We start from the raw sequence: 24,457 nt of genomic DNA, 5'->3' as shown, positions 1-24,457 counted from the left end.
TCTAATCTAGACTGACAAGCAAGTTGTCTTGGTTATGAAAGCAATTCTGGAAATTCAGAGGTAGAGTCAACTATCAAAATTATTAGAATGAAAGATATGAACTCCATGAAGCAATTATTAATTGCTATTTGATTTAGATTTAAAACTTGTTGTTTTAAACCAAATTACTTCTGGCACTGCTGATGTTATTTGAGATCCCACTGGCATGACTCTAATCAGGATTTTATAAATGTGCATATTTGAAAGTGGGATAATGCAAACCCTTTCTTTTAATAAATGTATGAAAAGCTGCTTAATCTACCTGTATGAACAGAGGGTAACTGACCGATGCTTCCTTTTAAGTCTCTTCTGGCAAAATTGTTGAAACATGCTTTGAGAATGATTTCATGCAGCGGTAGTGATAGATATAACATCCCAGAACTTCAATCCCTTTGAATCACTGCTGCATTTTTGCTAAAACTATTTCTGAAAGCTTTAATATATATCTTGTTGCTACTAAATTGCTGTTCATTTATGAGACTTAGTGTTAGTTCATTGCCTAAACGAGACTGCAAGTCTAATTTAAATAACCATCAGCCTATTTCTTTTCACTGTAGCTTGCCTCGAAAGGAAAAATAATGTGCATTTTTAGAGTGTTTTATGCTGTCTCTGGATGAATTTAATATAGTTGTACTAGCAGAATGGATTTTCAAGCTGTTTATATCCCAAGGTTAAATTAAGATTTTTTAAAAATACCTGTATGTTAGATCACATATTGCTTAATAGGAAATGTATTCTTACCAGTGACTCACCAATTAATTATATTCATTGTTTTGCATAAATAGCATTCTTGATTTGTTTTTGTTTGGCTTTGTTTAGTTGGTTTTTGTTTTGGTGAAGCATTCTCTGAACATTTGAAAACATAGAGGTTTCTCAGCAACCAGTGGAATCTGTTATGTTCATTTTTGGATCTCAGCATTTTGCGGTCCATTTTTTTTGCAGTCCAAATTCTTCTGTGCTAAGTTAGGTAGCTCTGCCTTAGGGATGCAGCCTTTGTATTCCAAACAGGTCTAGGATTAAATGATTAAGGCAGTTTCCTCTTTCCAAAGAATGAAGTGTCCTGTTCATGCAGTTTTCCAGGTCCCAGAGGCAGAAGGAGCTAGCAGTGCATTAAAGCCTTAGTCTTTCACATGGCATAACAAAGTAAGCAAAGTAAAAAGAATTGTATTTATCCTGGTGAACTGAATTTAATAGGAAACAGCAACACCAAACACAAAAACCAAGAAGGCCCTACAAAGTTGCTCTGACAGTCTGTTTGACTGGTCTTTAATATGCAGTGCTATCGTGTTTCATTGAAAATCAGCGCTATCGTGTTTCATTGAAAATCATTTTCTACACTGAGAGTAGAAGATTACAGACCTGTTGGTTTTTGTTTAATTTTCATTAAGATATGATGTATTTGCGAGGACTCTCACATAAAGATTATTAATTTGCAATTCAGTGAATTTCAGCATCTATCTTAAGAGCTGAGGTTGAAGCTTTTTATTGCTCTAATTGTTAAAGCAATAGATAATCGACTGCATAAATGGTCTCTTTTAGTTGTGAAACTTCAGAGTTTTGCATTTGAGTTTAAAAAGCATTTTTGTGAATGCTACTAAATATAATACGTTTTTTAAAAATTGTGAATGTGTCTTCTAATATATTCAGTAAAAGAATGTTCGTTTGGTAGTAATGTGTTATTTTTAAGTATTCTGAGTGAAATAGACGTTCACAGTTTGTGTGGAGCACTTTTTGTTTATCATACAGTATGCTTAAAGGAACTTGTTAATATAGAAAAGGAAGTGCGGTTGATGCACTCTCCCATACCTGTGGCCACTGTCATAGCTGTGCAGCTTCGTGAAGTTGCAGTGCAGTGAGTCAAAGAGGAGAACTGTCACAAATAAAGAGAAGCTGGCCGTATGCCTGCCGTTAAAATAGGAACGTTTCTGTATTTGTGAAATGGTAAATAAGATTTTTAGTCTGAAGAAATGTTCTTTACTGCACTTGGCAGTCGCTGAAATAACTGGTTTTGGGAGGGCTTGGTAGGTTTAGTTTGGTTTTTCTTTCCTCTATGTTTTGTGTTTAACTGTCTTCATTTTTATTTTCTCACTGCTTGTGAATTGAACTCTTCTTATGCTTGAATGTATTACTTTGATTACCATTCATTTATTCTCAGACTTACATCAATTAGGTGACTCCTTGTTGCTGAAGAGAGGGAAGACTTGCTCTCTTGAGCTATATTATTTCTTGTGGAAAGTAAAAAAAATTATGTTTCTTAGTCTCTCTCTATTCCAAACACTACTTTTTCCGTGGAAATATATTTTTCACAGAAAGACTATAGGAAAAAAAAACATTTTTTTTTCCTTTGAGCTCCGGGAGGGAATGTCATACTGGTGATTTCTGTAGGATTGCTAGAGTTCTAACGTATAATTAGACACGCTGCACTTTGTGAGCTTGTAATGTTTAAGAGAAGTCAATCATGATCTTTATTTATACTAGTATACATATACTTTGCAGGTGTGTTGCAATAATGATAATAAAGGCTTTCTATTCTGAAACTCCTTCATGAAATTTGAAGGCACCCATAACAATCTGTTTCATATATGAATTCCAGTGGGGAACAAGAAGCCTCGAATGTTCTTTAAAGCCAAGCTGAGTTCTCTTGAACGCTCGTGAAACTTCATTATTTGAACAAAATGATGCATCTCTGTGAAACAAGCTAAGGCTTCTGTTTTCTGGTCAAAATTATTGACGTATGAATGGACATCATGTGAGCACATCTGTACAGTCAGTTACTTGATTAAGATTTCTACTGTTTTAAAACAGCAGTTAAGATATTTGAAATCAGGTGAGATTGGTATGTTTGGGAATAAATGGAAGGTACAAGAGATGAGGCAGTGGTGGTAAGGATCTGTAGCAGGCAGTGAGAGGTGCAAATAGGTTTGTGATGGGAGACTGCCCTCCGCGTGGGGCCAGCAGGGGGTGGGAATGGATCACACTTTTCCTCTCTTCATGTGCTTGGCTCTTCCAGAATAAGACAGGTATCCTGCCTTGTGGCATTGCCTTGTCCTTTCACTTTGCCTCCTTTTAACATCATCCTGTAGCCTTTGTCAGGTAGGTAAAAGGACAGCAAGAACTAAATTGGGGTATGTAAACTTAGGGTAGTATTGTGTGGCTGTGGTAGGACTTGATGATCTTGAAGGTCTTTTCCAACCTGAGCAATTCTATGATTCTAAATCTTAAAATGTTTGCACAGCTCAACAACACAGTTGTGTTGTAACTTGTAAGGATCCTATTAAATTCTGGCCATAGAAGCCCCACATGAGGGGTAGGTGTGCACTGCAGCTGGAATGCGGAGGTTCTTGTTCACACTTGCAATCAACTGAGCTAGTGTAGGTGCTAGAATTAATCTATGTGTGATGGCAAGTTGTTCCCTAGAGAGTTATTTGCAGATTTCTTGGCAGGAGGACATAGCCCATGCAGAGCTTCCTGGTGTTGCAGATAGAGAAAGGAAAAAGCTATCATGGGTAGATGTAACATAAGCACGAGTCTTTAAAGTCTGAGAACTGCAGAAACACACTTTAAAGCAATGATCTGTGACTGCTTAGCAGCTCTGATAATTAGGACTAATCAGTCATTGTTTTAGGAATTAAATATATATGTGTGATTTTAAATGTTAATTCTCCGAAAACATAAATAACTGATTCAGTTTGCATCCTGCTATTTCCTACTGTTTTTGCTTGAATGATAATACAGTGGCAAAATCAGTAAAAACAGTAGTTTTGCAACAGTTGTTTAGAATGCTTCTTTTCAAGTTTTGTTTTCAGTACATACCATGTCAGAGAAGTCAGTTTATCTGCAGCTTGGAATTCTAGGAAGTCTAAGGAGCTGGCAGTAATCTAAAGTAATTGTCAGGTAATAATTCGAGTAAATTTTAAGGCATGGCAGAACATTCTTTGGGCATCCTATAAGTTTTTTTTTTCTTTTAAATAAGCTATGTGTCACCCATGTTTATTTTTTTAAGAGGAAATAGGTCTCACCTTACTGTATTAAGAGAATGCAAATAGTATTTATAATTAATTATCCTGCTTCTTTGGCATCAATGGCATGATTAACTTTGACTTGGTTTTGTGATTATGGATACATTTAATTTACTGCGGCTGTTTCTTGTAACTCTCTAGTTTTACCTGGTGCTTTAAGGTTACTTTCAGTATGCTGACAAGTGAAGGCCATAACAAATTGAAGTCAGTGTTTCCTATATAGGTCTTAAATTCTGTTGGATTAGCTATAAATTCCAAAGCAGAGAAACGCACATCACCAATAGTATTGACAGTGTATGGAAGCTAGCACAGGACCCTTCCCCTGCCTGAAGTTCTTGAATTCAGGAAAACCTACCAAAAGTAACTGGTATATTAAATACCATAAGGTTACATATGCCTTCCCAAAGATAACATCTTTGGAGAGGTGCTTGCTGGGGCTCTCCATGGTTTCTTATAATGCTTTAACAATGTTGGTAGGCTTCATTTTATTGAAAAGCTTATGTTTGTGTGGAAAGTACACATTGCTTGTTTGAATAACTGTTTTAAGTAGATTTTGTGTATAAATTTTTTAGCCATCTGTAGTAATTGGGTTATTATATTTTCTGAAGTTTCTTTCACCATTCCTAGTGGAGCTAGCCTATTTCATGGCCAGCTAGAGCACGAGTTCTGGTGAGGATATAAGAACTGTCTCTTAACCTTCAGCTTCATGTCAGAGGATGTGGCAAGACATCATTTCTGTCCCTCTGTTCTTTTCCATCTACACTCCCCTCTCTTTTCCTCTTCCAGACACGCACTGGATGACAGGACACAGCAGGCCAGGAGTTAGGGACCTTGTGCTCCTCAGCTTTATGTAGATAATTTTCTTGTTCTGTGCATGCAAGATGTTGAATTGAGAGCAAGATGTTCCACTGGAGTAGAAATTGCCCAATTCCCAGTACTGTGCTGAGAAACTGGGAAACTGAGACAACTTCAGCCTTGCTAGTCATTTGCCTGGTAAATCTGTTGCAAGTCTCTTCCACTTGACTCGCTGATAATCCCAGGTGTAGGTTCTGTTATATGACAACCATACAGTTAGATTTCCGTGCAAGCTGTGCCAAATGTATATGCTGAATAGCAGATGTGGAGGAGAATAGAAAATAGAGACTGTGTATGCTGTTTTATGCTTCTTTAGGAGACACAAAACAAAGCAAAAACCAATGAACTTTAAATACTTGTGTAAGGCAAGCCAAGCAAGTAAAATGTTACATTGCTCTCCAATTTTTCTATTAGTTAATCTATAAAGAGTTGAAAGCAGCTGTTCCACATGAGTGGTCGCCCACTGATGATGAATGTTTTAACTCACATGGGAAGGCAATAGAGTCTCACACAGTGTAAACATCTGTAAAAGTAATAGTACAGACTTCTGCCTTCACCTTTCTTCCTCTCTTGGGGAGCTTAAGAGAAATAGAATTGTTTTCCGGGCTTTTATTTATTTATTTATTTATTTATTTATTTATTTAAGTGTGACTAACAATATTCTTTATTTTTGTTTCTTTGCCTAGGGTATTTACGTAAGGGATGCACCTTTGAAGAATACAAAAGTGTTCAACATTCGTCGATTTGTAGCTCTTTTTAATGTGGTAAATGCCACGAAGCGGGATGCTGGCAACTATCGCTGCATGATTCGAACAGAAGGAGGGGTTGGAGTATCGAACTATGCAGAACTAATAGTGAAAGGTATTTCACAATCGGATCCCTATTTTGTGCTTGGAGTACTGAATAAGGATTTGCAATTGCTAGTTTACTAAGGACGTCACGCACAGTTTGTTGCAGTTGATAAAAGGTTCAATAAATAGGCTGTTCATGTAAATTGTATTAGTTTATCCAGCTGTAGCAAGGAAATTACAGAAGAAACCAGAGCTAATTAACTGGTTAGTTGTGGGTTGTTGATTTAAATATTTCCCTCAGATGTACTGTTCAGGTGGCATTTCTGATTCTAAGAGCATGTCTGCAAGATTTTTTGGAGGATATGAATCTAATACTGGCTGTATATATATAGAATCTAATACTTCCGTGGTGGAGATAACATTTAAAAACTATACCTAGTTCAAAATCTGAAAACTTTACAATGAAAGAAAACATTTTCCAACATATAGAAAGAGATTTTTTAAAACATCAGGAAACTCTTTATGTGTGAATAAAATGGGCATAAGGATGGCCTTCCTTGTAGAGAACAGTGCAAAAACAGTTTCTTAATATTAATTGGTTTGGGTTGTTTCTTACTTTATACTAATATTTTGGAGGAATGTAGTGCTATTTCTGTTCTTTTAGAGAGATTTTGTAGCACCTAATTTGGTGAGCCACATTACTGTGCTATGTGTCTTCCCTTTCTGGTCAGTTTTGTGCCTAAAAAAGAAAAAGTGGGATGAAGGGCTAAAGGGCCTTTTTATCTTCCTGAGAACAGTTGGCAAGGAGAGAAGGAGTGCCCTAAAATTAAATCCACTGAGGGTGTGGATTTTTCCACTATGAACTAGTAAGGACACAGTTTCATCTCCTATGCATTCTCTGATTTTAGAAACTCTGTCGCTTGTTGAATAAGATTTTTTTCTTTTGGCTCTACGGTTATGATAAGAATATATAACTGTTCTAATGACATTAAAGAAATGTATAGGCGAAGGAGTAACACAAGTAAGAATCTAGTTCTTGTATAGTATTTTTGATACTCTGCTTTCCAAATTCTGCTGTAGGTTTTATCTTTTGATTTAAGATACAAATTAACGTTTCTTATGATACAGTCTTATAAGTAAAGAATCCATACATACTTCAGTACAGTCCTCACTGCAAAAAGTAGACTGGGTAAGGAGCTTTATTATTAGTTGATATTGGATTCACTCCTTTATTTCCCCTATCTCTTCAATAATTTTGCATGTTGATAGAACTGTAGAATTTTTCAGAGCTTTTATATGATATGATCCTTTTTCCCAAATTATTTCTGATTTTGTTCAGGTAATTTACATGTAGGTTGATAAATGAAGTATGGGATAAGTGTTATATATCTGAAAATGTACCATAGATCTTGTTTCTGAAGACAGTATAGAAAGTATGCGTAGAAGAAACGAGCAGAAAAGGAGAAGTTTGAAGAACAGGATGAACAATAAATAATCAAAGTGAAAAGACACAAGAAAAAAAAAAAGAAAGTGAGGCAGAGAAGAGGACAGTAGAATTCTCATAGAGGAAAGAAGTAGGAAAGCTAACGGTTAGGTTGTAGGTATGCTTGAGTTTTTTTCAATTAAATAAAAATTGGGGGAGGATACTTAAGAAAAAGATGGGGAGTGGAATAATGGAAAGATGAAATCTCTAGAACAGTGTTTGTAAGATGATTGTGGGATTAGGATTTTTTTTTAGTTGGTTGGAGAAAAAGAAGCTTGGGTTGTGGGTTAGTTAGCTTGGGGAGTAATTGGTCACTAGTAGAAGATGCAAGAGATATATAGAACTTAAGAAAGAGAGAAGAAACGTACACACCCCACTAAGAATGATAAGGCATCTTTCAGACTTTACAGCATTGCAGACCAGAGACATAAATGAGACTGAATGAGAGAGATGAAAGATTGACTGCGTCCATGACAGGAGATACAGAAAACCAAAGTAGTTAAGTGTTCTCAATTTCTTTGATTTAGGGTGCTTTAATTTATTAGTGCTCCTTTTGTGGTGCAGTAGATGAAATTATGAAGCATATCATTAAAGCACTTGTGTTTATCCAGATTCTTTCAGAAAATTTGCGCTGAGCACTCTGAGCAATTGGATAGCCTTAGGGTGTAATCCCATTAACTACTTGTAGAGTGGCAAAGTAATTATGGTAATCCCTGTTGCCTGTATTGGAGCTTCTATGAGAGCACCTGCAGGTCATTCCTTCTGACTTAAAAAGGCCCATTTTAAGCATTGTGCTGTAAAACCTTAGATGACTATAGTTAAATAGCAGCACTAGGAACTAATTATTAATTAGTAAATATGCTTTCTTACTGATGGTGTATAATTAAGAAATTGTATTTCCTATTCTTTTCAGCAGCTTTTCTGCAATGTTAGTTGGCAGAATTCAAAGCTAATGGATTGATTTAAGTGCAGCAAAATCTATTTTAAATCATCACCATCAATAAATAATGAGAAATATACATATACCCATATTGCATGTAACATTTAGTCTACTTGGGAATTACTGATGGCTTAATAATAGTATGTGTAGAAACAGTGATGTAATTACTCCCCTCACTTTGTTGGAAATGATGAATCTAATTCTCTTCTCATTTGCACTGCGGTAAACAAGCTGACTAAGTGGAATTTCCCTGGAATTACTTTGCTGTGCTCACAGGAGAGCCAAACCTAGTGTTTTTAAGTTAGAGAGTCATCACACAGAATCACAGAATTTGCAGGGGTTGGAAGGGACCTCAAAAGATCATTGAGTCCAACCTCCTCTTTAAAGCAGGTACCCTACAGTAGGGTCCAGATGGATCTTGAATATCTCCATAGAAGGAGACTCCATAACCTCTCCATGCCATCCTGTTCCAGTGCTCCGTCACCCTTACCATAAAGGAGGTCTTCTGCAGGTTGCTACAGAACTTCCTGTGTTCAAGTTTTAGGCCGTTACTCCTTCTCCTATTGCTAGACACAACCAAGAAGAGCCTGGCCTTGTCCATTTGCTTCCCACCTCCCTTTAGATATTTATAAACATTAATCAGATCCCCTCTCAGTCTTCTTTTCCCAGGCTGATCAGTGCCAGGTTACTGAGCCTTTCCTCATATGGGAGATGCTCCAGGTCCTTTATCATCTTTGTGGTGCTCCGCTGGACTCCTTCTAGGAGATCGCTGTCTTTTTGGAACTGGGGAGCTCAGAACAGGATGCAGTGTTCTAAATCTCATCACATTTATTGTGCTGTCTTTCCTTTTAATAACTGAACTTACAACACAAATTGAAAATAAGCAAACAAATAGGTATTTTTTTTTCCAAAATGTCTTTGCCTTTAAGTAGAAACTTAACGACATCTGCACAGTGGAGTAGGTTACAACTGTGTATAATGTTCACGCTACTTCATTGTAGGCATAGTTTCACTAAATAGGAACTTCCTGTAAGTGGACTCGAAATACTTTCTTATGTAAACATCTTTAAAGTTTGCAGTGCTGCCTTGACACGATGGTGTGTAGACTGGAGACCAGATCCAGGAGCTTTTGAAATTGGCAGGAATAATGTCAGTATCAGGCATTGCAAACCAAACCTGAAATCACAAAGGAATAGGAATTAAATCTTAATTTTGAGCATGATAGATACATAAGAAGCTGGCAAATGTTCCTTCTGTTTTTCTTTTTTTTTCTTTCTTTTTTTTTTTTTTTTACCTGAACAGATATGGTTCTAACAAGGTTTATTTTTTATGTGGGGGAGGAGGGAAAAGCAATTAAAAAGCTGTCAGTTAATCCCATGTTATCTTATTAAAGAACTGTAAACATGAATATTGTCTAGTTAATGAGCAAAACCCCTGTCAGTGAACAATTAGCTGGGCTCTAAACATGAAGGAAATAAAAAGGTTTTTTTAAAAAACTTGTTTCTGTTCTCTTATATGCCCTTTAGAGAGTGGTGAAATAAAGTATTGATTGCTCTATTTAAATAAATCCCAAATGGGAGATTTTCAATTTTACCCAAGTGTTTGTTCTGATAGGAAAGGCTGAAAAGACAAGTGCTTTGTCATTGTGCATGTGTTCAAACTACACAGTATCCTCATCTAAGTTTGTCAGAGAATCGGATTGAAATGTCACTTTATCTAATGGGAGACGTGAAATTGGCCTTGTCAGATCACCCACTTATTGTAAAAAAAAACAGCAGTTTATATCTAATAGATGACATAAAAGTAATCAAACACTGAGCAAAAGGAAAATAGTAGGGTGGAATTGATGAAATATATTTGCTGAAGTAAATTAGACTTCTACATGCAGTCCCTACGTTGAATTTTCCTAATAGCGGACAGATCCAACACAGATTGGATTTAGGAGAACAGAATGAGCCTGTCTGAGCAGACACCAGATTATTACAGAGTTCAGACTGCTTATTGAGTTCAAACAAGGTAAACCTAGGTGTCAAATTGGTTAAAGGGAGTTTTGTTAGATTTTTAAGCAAGGGCATAGAGAGGTAGCCATCTGTAATGTTGGCAGCTTAAATGTCTGCATCTTTTCAAATGAAAGATTTAACACCAGGAACAGAACTGGAGATGATCTGAAACCGTAGAACAAAGACTGTATTCTGGAGGGCAAAGTCATTTTGAGATCAGGACAAGGGAAGTAAATATTAGAAATTGCTTATCTGAGGTATTGGTTGCTATCCTACATCAAATATACGCAGATACGCAGATCTGTTTTCTCTTTTGTTAATGCATCTTTCATTCTGGATCCATCAGTTTGCCCAAACCCCCCCCCCCTTTTTTTTTTTTTTAAACAATTTCTTTTTACTGTTACCTGTCATGAAGTACTCCTTTCAGATGCTCATCATTTTGGAAAGCTGACTTCAGGCTGATATTTTTCAGTATGGGTTTGTGGCTCAGCCTGAAGGTTTTGAGAAAATGTCCAAACAAAACAGTTGAGATAGTTCATCTGTTTTAGCAAACATTCCGTAGGACAGCATTGAAGACACTGGGCTTTGAAGCAGGAACTCAGGATTTTTCAGGAGAGCAATTGTTGTATCAAGAATACTTCTGTTTTTCCACTATTGTAAATACTTTCTTTCAAGTGTCGTCAATTTACAATCTACAAAACAAAGACAAACAAAAAAAGGCATCCATTTAGATATGTGCAATGGATACTTCTCTGAGTTCTCATCTCCCCCTCACATTCTAGATACAGTGGATGAAATTTAAATGCTGGTAGTGATCTGAGCTCCTCTGGGTTGGGCTGGATTCAGGCACATGAATCCAAAGTTGGGAGCTTATCACTCCCATGCTTTTGGTGTGCAGCCCTCCACCTCCCTGAAGTTGTACAGTGAAGCAAAAACCTGCATGATGAGGATCACGAGTGGTGCAAGAGCAAGGATCTGCATACTTAGACTGAAAAGAATGGCAAACTGGGAGGTGTTCTGACGTGAGGAGGAAGGTAGATGAAAATTGGGGCTACATGAGTATTAAGAACTACAGTGAGAGAGAGAAAACCAAGGGTGGAATGGAAACATCTGTCCATGCTTATATATACATGTAAATACTTGTATGTGTGTGTAAGCATGTATATGTGTGTAGGAGTGAGACTGGAGGTAGAGGCCAGTGGAAAAGGGAATTGGCTGGAAAGGCCCTGGAATGGAAGTGCAGGAGGGAACAGAAGATGTTAGGGAGAAGCTTGGTTAGAAGAACAGGTGCAGACACAGCTTTTAGATACAGCCTAAGTAAACAAGCAACAAACTAGAATGGGAATTCAGAGATATTTGGAATGTGGGGATAGTGACCACGGTATGGAGAGAAAAAAAAGGCAGAGCAAGTGGGAGAACAGAAAGGGTGGATGGCTTCAGGCTGATCAGGTTGGCAGATGAGGATGAAGTGAGAGCGGTAAAGGCTGAGGTGCTGCTGGCTTAAAACAGACAGCTGGTAACCAGAGTGACTGGGTTTGGGAGAAACATGTATGGGGAAAAGAATAGCCTGTGCTTAATTAAGGATGGAGATTAATAACAATACACAGTTTTGCAGGGTATTTATGAATGTCCAGCTAACCAGATTGTTCCTGCAAACTGTATTGTGTAAGGATGCGGAAACATTCTGTAATGTTTCAAAATAAATTATAACAATGACATTATCTTAAATGACGAATTTGGAAGTAATTTTAATATTCCAAATACAATACTTCAGTACTTGACAGTACTAGTTCTGGTCAAGTTTTCATCTGAAATGTTTTGAAGAAAAGGAATAGTATAAAATGTATTGATGTTAGTCATCCTACTGCTTATAGATGTTTAATTCCAGTATTCTTTTTTATAATTAAACACTTCTGTAGGAGTTACATAAAGATTTTTCTGAACAAATACTGTGGAAAGAATTGTGGTCTTTCAAAATCACTGCTTTTCTGTTTTCTCAATGGGAGAACTTGTTATCCTGCAATTAAATGCTGCAAAATGTCATTGCCCTCCACCGTTTCCAAAGGACCACTGTAGTTCGCTTGGTTGGAAGATGAGCACAACTGTCTGTATGCTCATATATACATAAGTGTAACTACATATGTAGTTGTGTATGTATAGTTATATATTTAAAGCTGATTTAGTTGATTTCAGGACAATTATTAGTTTAATAAGAATTGTAATTATATAATAAGTTATTAATGTGGAAATAGCATCAGCGGTGATTGATGTCCTGTTTTACCATCACTTACATCATGTACTCATTATGTGCTAAATAATATTGCGTGGGATTATCATGTCATTCTCTAACAGTCACTGTTAAATTAAAATTAGCTTGCAGGATAGATATTTCTTTCCTGCAAATGTAGCATGGCTCTATTCTCCGCATTTCTTACTTCAAAAATAAATAAAGTTAGTGCTACTACCAGAGTAGATTTTTCCATATTTCAAGTGAGCTCTTCTGGGCCCCAGACAATAACTGCCTATTTTTGTGTGTTTTATAAACTAGTTAAATCTCTGAGATTTACATTATCTCCACTGGCATCTCAGTGTGATATCTTTCCCCTTCCCATTAAAATTTTAAAAGAACTGCAAAACACAAAGATGTTAGGATCTTGTAGAAAATGTTTGGAAGTTCTGTATAATTTAAAGCACAGAGCAATGTAAATAAAGGAGCTGCTCTTACAGGGATGTTTGCAGCTAATGTAGAAGTGCATAAGAATGAATGATTTCTATGCATCTGTGGCTTAGTTTTTTATCCTCTATATGAGAGAGGCTGCTCCTTATTATAGGGCTTTGTCTTTTTCTCTTACTGTAATTGATTGAATCAATGTAGGGTGACGTTAAAGGATCTGCCTAAAACATTTTTCTTATCAGTAGTCACTGGACTTTGACACGTCTGGCTTTTTGTAAGAAGGCTAGTATTTTATTTCCATAAGGGATTTTGCCCATTGACATTCTCAAAATTCAAGAACAGGTCACTTGTGTGTCCAAAGTGTGAAAAGCATTGAATTTCTGGAAACTTATAAATAAATTTTATTTTATTTTATTTTATTTTATTTTTTAATTAACATTTATTTATCTTTAAAAAGGATTTTACTGAATGGCTTCATTTAAATCTGTTCTTCTGTTACAAAAGAGTTCAACAAGAAGTCTTTAAACTAAATGATCATATTGAAGTGCTATTACTGTAATCTTCCACCTTCTGTAACCAGTTGAAATTTTTCCCTGATTGTTCATGGTTACAGAGAAACAGGTCTATCGAACCATGTTTCTAAAGTTATTAATTGGAAAACAATTTTAAATGGTATTTATTTGACACTGCCTCAGTGGCCATCAGTGAAACTGTTTTCAGTGAAAGGTGATGATGATGCATTCTGGTACTTTACCTATGTGATTCAAATTTAAAATCATAGAATCATAGACTCATAGAATGGCCTGGGTTGAAAAGGACCACAATGATCATGTAGTTTCAACCCCCCTGCTATGTGCAGGGTCGCCAATCACCAGACCAGGCTGCCCAGAGCCACATCCAGCCTGGCCTTGAATGCCGCCAGGGATGGAACATCCACAATCTCCTTGGGCAACCTGTTCCAGTGCATCACCACCCTCTGAGTGAACAAATTCCTCCTAATATCTAACCTAAACCTCCCCTGTCTCAGTTTAAAACCATTTCCCCTTGTCCCATCACTATCCACCCTTGTAAACAGCCATTCCCCCTCCTGTTTGTACACTCCCTTTAAGTATTGGAAGGCCACAATGAGGTCTCCCCGGAGCCTTCTCTTCTCCAAGCTAAACAAGCCCAGTTCCTTTAACCTTTCCTTGTAGGAGAGGTGCTCCAGCCCTCTGATCATCTTAGTGGCCCTGCTCTGGACCCGAGAGCTCCACGTCCTTCCTGTACTGGGGGCCCGAGGCCTGGATGCAGTACTTCAGATGGGGCCTCACAAGAGCTGAATGGAGGGGGGCGATCACCTCCCTCTCCCTGCTGGCCACCCCTTTTCTAATGCAGCCCAGAACACAGTTGTCCTTCCAGGCTGCAAGCGTACACACTGCTGGCTCAAGTCCAGCTTCTCATCTACCAGCAAATTTCTCAGCATCCTTAAAAAAATACTAATTCTGACTGAAGGAAGAACCAGCTCTTTGTATTTGATATTGCACTGTTTGTATAAAAATGTATGGTCATGTTTTTAACCAGTCACTTAATGAGGGGCATCCTATTTATAGTGAAAGGTTCATTCTATGTAACTTTGATCTTCAACAAAAGGACTACTTGTAGCATGGAACTACACTTCTAGTATTAAATAAACTGTACCGAACGCAAGCTTTGCTGAAATCATGCAACTTGAATTAACCTTTTGGACTTTGGCCACAAAGGAATGGAAAATATACCCCAAGGGATAAAAAGATGATAAAATACTACTGCGAGTACTTGTAATACTTCGAATGAATTGGTGTAACCACTAACCTTAGCGACCTAACTCCTGAGTTTGCATTTTGAATGGAACTTCAACAGCCTTTAGTAGCATTTGAAACTTGAAAGTAATTAACTGTTCTTTCAGCATGGCTAAGTAAATGCCTTAGGATGCTCTATAAAAGTTCCATTTCACGTCTTGGTTCACAAAACAGCCTAATGATTTAAACTGATGCTAAATCATTTTGTGTCAAGTCAGAATGGTTTCCAGGCACACTATCATTGTATGAAGCCATCGTTTCTATACTTTGAGATCACTGTTTTCAAGGAAGCTGCAATGTGTTGAACCAAAAGTGGGCATCGGTTTGCCATACATTGCTACTGACTTGTAACAGTGTTTTCCTTAGTGATCTGAAAACGTAAACAAGATTCCTCTTGCCTGTGTGCAGTGGAATGTATTTAATCCATCATTATCCCTATTCCAGTCAGTAATAATTAGTAGACATCTTTGGAAACGTTCCAGATTGTTGACAACTGTATTGTGTTCTTCATGATGGTAATCAATTAATTTTATTAAGATGAAAATGTATAGTGTAAACACCTGTGTTTGCAACTTTGTGATGTCATCTTTCATCAATTGCTAGCAGGTTGCACAGATTAAAGTTTATGCAACAGTATAGAGCGCTAACTGGAAACACCACTGTTCTGTGAAGATCGTAGGTGATCTTCAGAATACTCAGTGCTCTGTGAGTTGAGTACTCTTTTTGTAAGTGGGGAAAAAAAAGAAAAAAGAAAGTGGCATTTGTAGGGCAATTACGTGTTTGTTAAAATACCAATTCTGCTATTTCTTGGGAAATATTAATACTTATTTCCAGAGTTCCTTTCTTGCCTGCGCTTCATTCTTTTATGTTCTTTGCTTTAAGTCTGGCTTCAAAGTTCTTGGGAGAATGATGAAATATATAAATTGATCTTCTTTTCCATTTGACTACCTGTATCTCAGCACTTGGGGAAGTGGTTAGCAGAAGATGATAAATCTGAATCTACAAGCAAGGGAAGACAAATGTTCTGCTTTCATTAAGTATTCTGTGTAGCCTTAAGAAGGTGGCAGTGTTTGCTGATAGATATGTTAAGAATATTGGATCAAACACTACCTTATTTCAACAGCTTGGTTTCATTCTGCTTGAGTGTATTTAACCATTGGGAAAGGGAATTTTATGCAGATGTGATGCTTGAAACAGCAGAGTAATTCTGTGGTAAATCAGTAGGGAAAAAGTGAGTGTGTTATTTAGCTTTAAAAAGAAATGATGCCTGCAAATTATTTCTGTAGTCTTAATTTGAAATAAGATGTCCATTATATAATAATTAAAAGAAGTTTTAAAATCTTACTTTTAATGTCTTTAGAATGCAAACTATGTTAAGATCGCGTGTATGCTTCCTTAGTGAGACAGAATGTTGCTTCTGTGTGCTAGTAGAAATAAGCCATTACATGAAATAGTAGACTTGAGAATTCCCCCAGCTCTCATTTAGAAGCTCTTTCTGCTTAACCAGGATATAGAACTTAAAAAAATACTGTATTTATTCTGCTTACACAGAATTCTGAAGACTGGGTATTGCAGTCCATGAAAAATAATGAAAATAATTAATTTTGTTTTCAGGAAGAAGTCACTGTTATGTTTAAGAATAGACTAAAATATGTATTTTAACTTTAAAATGTTATTTTGAGTAGGCTTTATGTTAACGTCCAGTAAGAATTGTATTTTGATAAGGAAACATGAGATCAGCTTTCATTTTAAAATGAAAGTTAAAGGATACTATTTAACATCAAGGGAATAGGAGAACTCAAGTCACACACAGTATGAAATTATGCAGCATAGACCACAAGGTTCAGGTTAAAATCTCTTAAGTGCCTAAGGAGAAGACTTTGCATATTTTAATTTATGGGAAACAAGTAAGAAAGTCTGTACTAACAATTTCTTTATAACTGCATTTTTATGCTGTCTTCAGATCTAATATAGTATGAAATCCATTGTTTATTTGAATATTTTAGAAACTAGAAAAAATTCCTGTGTAATCATAGCTGCTTTTTATGACTTATTATGTTTCAGAGCCGCCAGTTCCTATTGCTCCACCTCAGCTATCCTCAGTTGGTGCGACTTACTTGTGGATACAGTTGAATGCCAATTCCATCAATGGAGACGGACCCATTATTCAGAGGGAAGTTGAGTATCGAACTTCAAGTGGAAGCTGGTATGACATACAACCTGTGGACTCCACAAGCTATAAGATTGGACACCTGGATCCTGACACAGAATATGAGATCAGTGTGTTACTTACAAGACCGGGTGAAGGAGGAACCGGATCTCCCGGGCCAGCCCTCAAAACAAGAACAAAATGTGCTGGTGAGTACTCAGAAGTGATTGGAAAGTTGCAAGCATTGCTTTAGAGTTGAAAACAAGTTATTTTACTATCAGCTTTTTCTGTCAGTGTTTAACCGGAATGCTGCAGAAGGCATGGCTGAATTTTTCTAGGTATGACATCTTAGCTTTTGATAGCCAGGATGACTTTGAAATAAACCTTTAGTGCCACAGTATTTTGTAGATTAAATCGTACTTGTTTATGCCTTAAAGTTATCAGAGTAGACTGCTGTAGTGAGCAACTTCTACTGTCAGGTACGCAATATTCCTCTGAGCATTTTTTCCTTTCATTATGCTCTGCTCTTGTTAGTGTATGTTTGGGAAGACAGGTTAGTTTCTCCTTATTATTATTATTTTTCCTTTTTTTTTTTTTTTTTTTTTTTTGGCTACTGTCTCAAGCTCATGAACAGTTTTGTTTGTTTTGGATAAAGTTTATTTTTCCTTTCTTCAATGTCAGGTTTATCAGATTTGTAGATAAAGTGGAAAGAGATCGTCTGTAACAGCAAAGGTTATGTCTCAGTTAGCAGATAAATTTTAGAAGAGGACTGCTTTCTTGAGTGACTGACATCATGTCTTGTCATTAAATAAGATGGTGTGATCTGTTGTGTTGCGTAGCTGTCTTGGCTTCTGTTTTGGATGTTATAATTAATAGTGTTGACCTCTGACTTGAGAAAGATAAAAACAAGACCTATTATATGAAGAAAAAAAAGCAAGGAAAGAGTAGAGGTGATATTAATTTGGGATTCGGCTGCTCCAAAATAATAGATTTTTTTTGTCATTAGTGTTTTTCCCCAGTATTTTGAATCCTCTTTTCTGCTGCTGTAAAATTGGTAGGAGATAACAGTATACCTAGAAGAAATGTGACTGAGCCAATGGTATTAGCTTATTGATCCTAATATTTTAAAGAACTGATGGGTATTCCTTGTCTTTTAAATGATATTAGGAGAATTTATGTGTTTAAACAGAAATAATGGTGCATTTCCATGACACGTGGAGGTAAAGTTAGTGTTCATAAAGTCATTTAGCCATCTATCTATGGCTGAAAGTCACTTCAGTTGAACTGATTGGTGTGATGCCAACCTGGAGTGAAAAGTGGCTGCTTTCAGAATCCCAGCTTTGAAAATGCAAGCTTATGTAAGTGCTAACTATATTATATTCTTTGTGGTTTTTTTCTTCTTTTCATTGTTGGAAAGCAGTATTTTATGAAAAATACAAAGGGAAATACAACATAGCTGTCTTCAGTATTTGTCAGACTTTCTTTATTAGACTAAAGTAACAACAGTTCAGTCAAAACTAGGGCATAAAAATTAATTAGAGTACCCTTCAGGAGCATTTCTAGGTCACTATGCCTTTCATAATAATGTAAAATTATCTGTCTACACAAGATATGTATATATTTAGTACTGGTGTACTTCATGTATTTTAAAATTAAGCCATCTGCTTAATTTTTAGTTTTAGTTTTTAAGTTTTAAACTTAAAAATTAAGTTTTCCGCATACTTTGATTATCTTCTTGTATGATGAGATACTGTAACGAAGGATGCTGTGCACATGAGCCTGTTTGCACTAAAGGTATAGAGATGGTCAGTAGCCAAGCACCCCCACAGCTGCTTGCTCCATCACCTCTGCTGCAGACAGGGAGAACATAGAAGGGGACAAGAAGGCTTGAGGGTTGGCATAAAAACAGTCTGATAGGTGAAGCAGAAGCTGTGTGTGCAAGGAAGGCAAATGAGATATTTTTTCACTATTTCACATCAGTAGTCAAATACTTAGCTACTTTCTGGGAAAAGAAAAGAAAGGGGGGGGGGGTGCTTGGCCCACTTAATGGTTACTTGGGAAAACAAACTGCATAATCCCATATGGACATCCTCCCTTCCTCCTCCTTTCATGGAACTTCTGTTGCTAATCACGACATCATACAGCGTGGATTTTTTTGGTTTAAGTCAACTGTCCCAGCTGTGTCCCCTCCTACCCACCTACAGCCTATTCATTGCAGAGGAGAAGTGGGAAAAGTAGAAGGCCTCAAGGCCAGGCAGGCAAACTAGCTCCATTCCAGTAGGACCCAGTACAGACAAAGAAATCCAGAATTTTAGCTGTATTTAAGAACATCACATGCTTTCTATTCACTGCAGCAGTACATACTGTCTAGTATTAAAACATGCATTCAGCCTCATAAAACAATATGTACTGGAAGTATTTTATTACCTGGTAAAGTCTTGTAATACATCAGCATTATTTGTGTTTTCATTAACCTGAACAGTAGCCCTCTTAAATTAAAAGCAGAAAGCGATGTCTGACTGGAAAATTTAAATTGGAAGATGGTATTAAAACAGTCTCTACAAATTGGCTTTTTTATAGCAGAAGATACTGCTTTGAAGGTGTAGTGGTTATTGGTTAACTGTTAGCAAGTGACATGCTAATAACTGGCCCGAGGGGTTAAAAAGAGATGCTGATAAACTAATGAAGGTATAATTAAGCCGGGTAGGAGTAAAATAATGCCAGTCTCCAAAGCATACCATGGAATTAATAAAACAGGAGTCTTTAAGAGAAGAGTCATTGCACCTTTTTAATTACTGTGATAATTGTATGCTGCTTGTCTGTTCCCCAGGGGTCCAGTGAACCACTCTGAGACTTGAAGCAGTATGCAAGACATTCAATAATCTTAATAGTTCTCCAAAGCATTTGAAACATGTTTTCATTTTAGCGAAATGAGATTTCAGAGCTTGTAATAGACAAGTCCTATCTGTAACTTTAGTAAATAAAAGCATCGATAATTAGAATGCAAAGAAAATGAAGAAAAACCATCTCTCCAGATTTGCCTGCATTGCCCTCAGTGGAGCAGTTATGTAGTTTCTGAAGTGCTTTTCTTCTTTCTCATGAAAAGTAATATAAATGCAAGTGCTCTTTCGGTATAATGTTCAGGAGGGCTGAGGAATTACATTGAGATCGGATTTAGATTTAGCCTGGACTGTGGAGTGCAAGTTTGAAAAAAAGGGGGTTAATTGCTTTTTCACCATTGCAAACTGTATTTGAATGAGACCTAGAAAAAAAGTTTGTTTTTTTCACCCCCTTCCTCCTCTCCCCTAGATACAGGGTCTGAGACCAAGGCATCCCCTGGTTGCCTGGATTTTGAATCGCTGTGTTCAAAGCTCCCTCTTCCCACAGTTTTCTCATATGGTGTTATGAACCTAGAAGAATAATGCTTTTCAAAAGGAAAAATGGGGTGAGAAAAATGCAAGGAGAAAATAGGAAGATGGGGAAGAAAATCAGGAAATCATTGCTATGTGAGAGAATATTGCCATTACAGTGTGTATCTCTTAATTACTCTGATATGCATTTTCACTCTAGTATATTTGTAAAATGATAATTACAAAATAGTAAACCCCATTAAGAGTTCTTTACACTTCAGACACCATTATGTGAGGAATCAGTCTGCTAGTTCAGTGTCAGACTCTCAGTGCCTTTCACTGCTGCAGAGACCACACTTGCCCACCACTGAAAGCAGCTAAATGGCTGCACAAATGTTTGAACTGAGGATATTACCCTGTATCTAAGCATGGAGCCAACAGTTGCTCTGCCACATGGGGTATAGTAAGTTTGATGATATGAAATTCAATAGTTACCAAAATAAAAATAAAAGAAAAGCTGCTATCCATTACTGTAATATATTGTGAATCCTCGTGTATCTGAAAAAATACAGAACCAAAGCTTCTCTAAATCTGACTCCAGTTCAGTGGAACCATCCATAAGGTAGAGGTAGAGGGTGGTGAGACACTGGAACAGGTTGCGCAGCGAGGCTGTGGATGCCCCCTCCCTGGAAGCATTCAAGGCCAGGCTGGATGGGGCTGTGAGCAGCCTGGTCTAGAGGGAGGTGTCCCTGCCTATAGCAGGGGGCTTGGAACTAGATGATCTTAAAGGTTCCTTCCAACCCAAACCATTTTATGATCCTACGATTCTATGATAATAAAACCTAAGTTGCAATGTAAAGGATTAATAAGATAAAATGTGTTTTTTACCTTCCTCTTTCTTCTTGGAAGTGTTCAAGGTATGTTTAGATATACTAAGGGACATGGTTTAGTGGGGAAACACTGGTGGTAGGTGGATGATTGGACTGGATGATCTTGGAGGTCTTTTCCAACTCTGGTGATTCTGTGATTCTTTTCTATATCAACAATTCCATGGGTAGAATTATTTATTTCTGGGCTTTGCAACATGCACTGCTTGATAAAAGTCTTGGTCAAGTTTGTGTTGTGCACTTTGAAGGTGAGACAGTGCCTAATGAAAACAACCTTCTTGTAGATCTGGAAAAAATTCACTATGGCCTCTTTTTATGCAGTTTTACTACTGAGTGATGAATTGCTGGGCTGGACCATTCCTTGAATGCTGGTGAACAGATGCAGCTTAAAAGTAAAAGCAAAAAAAAAAAGTCTCTCTTCCTAAGGGAAGGAGTTTTTTAAGGCCTCTTAGAGAAAAATGATGCTTTTTTTTTTTTTTCATCAGATATGTTTCTTTTTTTCTCTGTGACATTTTGCAGTAGTCCTAAAAATGAGCATCTTATTCTTTCCTGAAGAAGAAAACTCTAGCGAAATTTAAGAAAAGAGCAATAACAATAGTAAGCTGCCATGAAAGAAACTTCTGATGGACACTCTCATATCCCTAAATTATGTCTAGCAGTCAGAACTCTTCTTCACTGTGCTAAGATACAATTATTGTTCTGAAGTACTTGGAAAAGCAATTGCTGTCCATGCAATCGCTGATTTTCCAGGCATAGAATTCACACATGCTCAATGTGTACATGGAAGTAACAGGAATATTTTAATTAATATTGTTCTTTTTGCTGTCTCTTCTACCTTCTCACCTGAGCTTGTCAGGAGGAAAGCTGTTACTCCCAGTTCTCTTGAGCTCTTGAATCACTGCTGCAGGTTAGGTGCAAGCTGTTACTCATAGAAGACTTGTTACGTCTGAAAGAGCAGAGCAGAGGAACTCTTTTAACTCCCACTTCTAAATATTATGGGGTTGTTTTTTGTTGTTGTTGTTGTTGTTTTGTTTTGTTTATGGTTTTTGTTTTTGTTCTGTTTGTTTGCTTTGTTTTGTTTGTTTGTCTTACTGCTTTGGCTCCAGGGGAGGACTTTTTGTAAGTTCCAAAGTTTATTCACTGCTTCTGTGCTGCCCCTGCTACCATCATGCTTCCCCTGGCATGGTGAAACCGTCTGCAAGTGCCAAAGTGCTCAATGATGGAATGAGACTTCTCTTCCCTCTGATCAATGAAAAGCTCATCTCCTCTCACCAGACCCTGAAAATTATCAGTCATGAACTGGAATAACCACCCTATTTTTACTCGACAACATTAAGTTCCCTGTTTTTCTCCTTTTCACTGCTAAAAGGAGTGCATAACTTAGGAGCGTATAAGGTTTGAAGCCTATTAGTAAACTTAATTAGTAAACTATTAGGAAATACAGTATTTTCATAGACAATATAGGTTCCCTGTCGAAAGCTGAAGTGCAAACTGTCAATTTCCCCCTAGCCCCCTACTTCAGGGAACCTGTACAATTTATAAATTACTTTGTTATAATTCACTCCCTAACTGCATCCGGTTGAAACAGCCAAAAATATCTTTATCCAAGCATTACAGTCTGATGACTGTCTTGAACCTGCCAGCAAATTCAACAAGCTCTAGAGCACACATCTGCTAGATAGCACTCTGTGACACCCTGTTTTTCCAGCCCAGTGGGATGAAGCACTTGCCATGTCCTACAAGATGGATGGTCCTCAGGCCCTGAAGTATGACATTCTGAATACTCAGTCATTTTAGTAGTTGATCTTCCCCATCGGCTATCCTCATATCTTACTCCCATTTTTGTCATTAATTTCTTATTTAGTCTCTCCAGTGGTCAGTGTTGATGCACTGGCCTTTCTTGAAACTCAGTGTTAGTGCTTATTTCCATGCCCTTCCCCTTTGCATGTCGCTACTGGGAAAGATGAGTTCCTTACTAAGAAAAGTTTCACAAGGTTGAGGTGGGGGCTGCCTTTTGCTGTCTTTGCATGTTTCTTTGAATCTTTTGACCTTTTTGTCTCAAGAGAAGAAGAAGGAGCTTTGTGTTACTGGGAATTAAATTGCAGCGTCGTATTCATATATGTTTGGGGGTGGCCCGTGAACAAGCTCAGGTTTTTTTCCGACATATAATGAAGTCTTAAGATTGCTTAGTTTTATGATCATGAGAGAATCAACTGGAAGTTATGCTGTGAGTACTTCTCTACAAAAATTAGCAGTTTCCTTAGAAGTATGAATCAAGGTTGTACAGCTGTGTTGTGTCCTCAGATTGTAGGCACCTAAACTCTGAGAAGGAGGGTAGAAGATATTGCCCCATGTTATTTCCCATGGAAAAGTTCAATTATTTCTAAAGTCATCATTCCAAACCTGATTCTATAATAAACTTTAGCAGGAAGTTGTGTTGATTTACCATAACAAATTTCACACTTTACTTCCATTTCTAAATTTGTTTCTTATTAAAAAGTTAAATTACATTCCTCTATTGTTTCCTAACAGAAAAGAAATTTGAAATAAAGGATAGCTACTGCATCATCCTTTCTAATTCCAATCTGATATAAATGATTGCCCTATGAGGTCCATTTTCTTAAAAAGATAAAAGCTAGTATTGAATTTTCTGCAATGTAGGAGGAGGAGGTGAATCAGTTTTTGAATTTCAGGAAGATAAGCTGATAAATTTTATCTGAATTCCATGAAAATATTAACTACTTAGATGTATGTTCATGTCTCCGTGTCAGTAGTCCCTTAGTTCTTTGAAAGGGCCCTAATAGAAAGACAAAAACTTTGTCCAGCTTTGACTACTATAAGAGAGTTCTTCTTTGACAGCCACTTGCCTGGAAACAAACATGCAAGTTGTTCCTTACTGAGCTGATTTCTCTTTTTGTCTTAAAGAGCAACTTTCCCCTTGTGTTATCGGAGATTTTGGTCAGGAAAAAAAAATAATCCAAATTCTTCCCATAAAAAATCAATTTTAATCCAGTTCTCCTCTTTGCCATAGTCTAAAATTGCCCTCTGTGAGTCCTTTAAATACATAAAAGCAAAAAACTTCTGTAAAGTACAGCAAGTGCAGCTGCAGCAAAAGCCACTCCTGTTTTCAGAAAGGACAAGGAGGACCCAGGGAACTGCATTCTAGTCAGGCTCACCTTGATTCCTGGAAAGTCGATGGAGCAGCTACTCCTGAAAATGAATTCCAAGCACACAAAGATAAAATGTGATTGGCAGAAGTCAGTATGGATTCATAAAGGGAAATTAGTGCCTGATGAATCTGATTGCCTTCTGTGATGAAATGACTGACTGCGTAGATGAGGAGAGGACAGTGGATATTTCCTACCTTCTCTTCCAGATGATTTTCAGCACAGCTTCTTGTAAATTCCTCTTGGAGAATTTGTTGATGCATACACTGGATGGGCAGACAGAGAG

At 37.2% G+C, this 24,457-nt stretch overlaps 1 protein-coding gene across 12 annotated transcripts in view; it reads left to right on the top strand.

Moving 5' to 3' along the window:
• PTPRM (protein tyrosine phosphatase, receptor type M) overlaps positions 1-24,457 on the top strand; it is a 458,835-nt gene that overhangs the window by 173,076 nt on the left and 261,302 nt on the right. For all 12 annotated transcript variants that reach the window (XM_015282551.4, XM_040695587.2, XM_015282550.4 and 9 more), the window contains 2 exons: positions 5,600-5,774; positions 16,683-16,976. In XM_015282551.4, coding sequence (XP_015138037.2) covers positions 5,600-5,774; positions 16,683-16,976 — 469 coding nt within the window. The remainder of the gene's footprint in view (positions 1-5,599; positions 5,775-16,682; positions 16,977-24,457) is intronic.

This window comes from Gallus gallus, chromosome 2 (assembly GCF_016699485.2).
Source record: "Gallus gallus isolate bGalGal1 chromosome 2, bGalGal1.mat.broiler.GRCg7b, whole genome shotgun sequence".
Lineage (NCBI taxonomy): Eukaryota > Metazoa > Chordata > Aves > Galliformes > Phasianidae > Gallus > Gallus gallus.
Note: the sequence above shows the minus strand (reverse complement) of the source record. Positions and strands in the feature narration are given on the sequence as shown.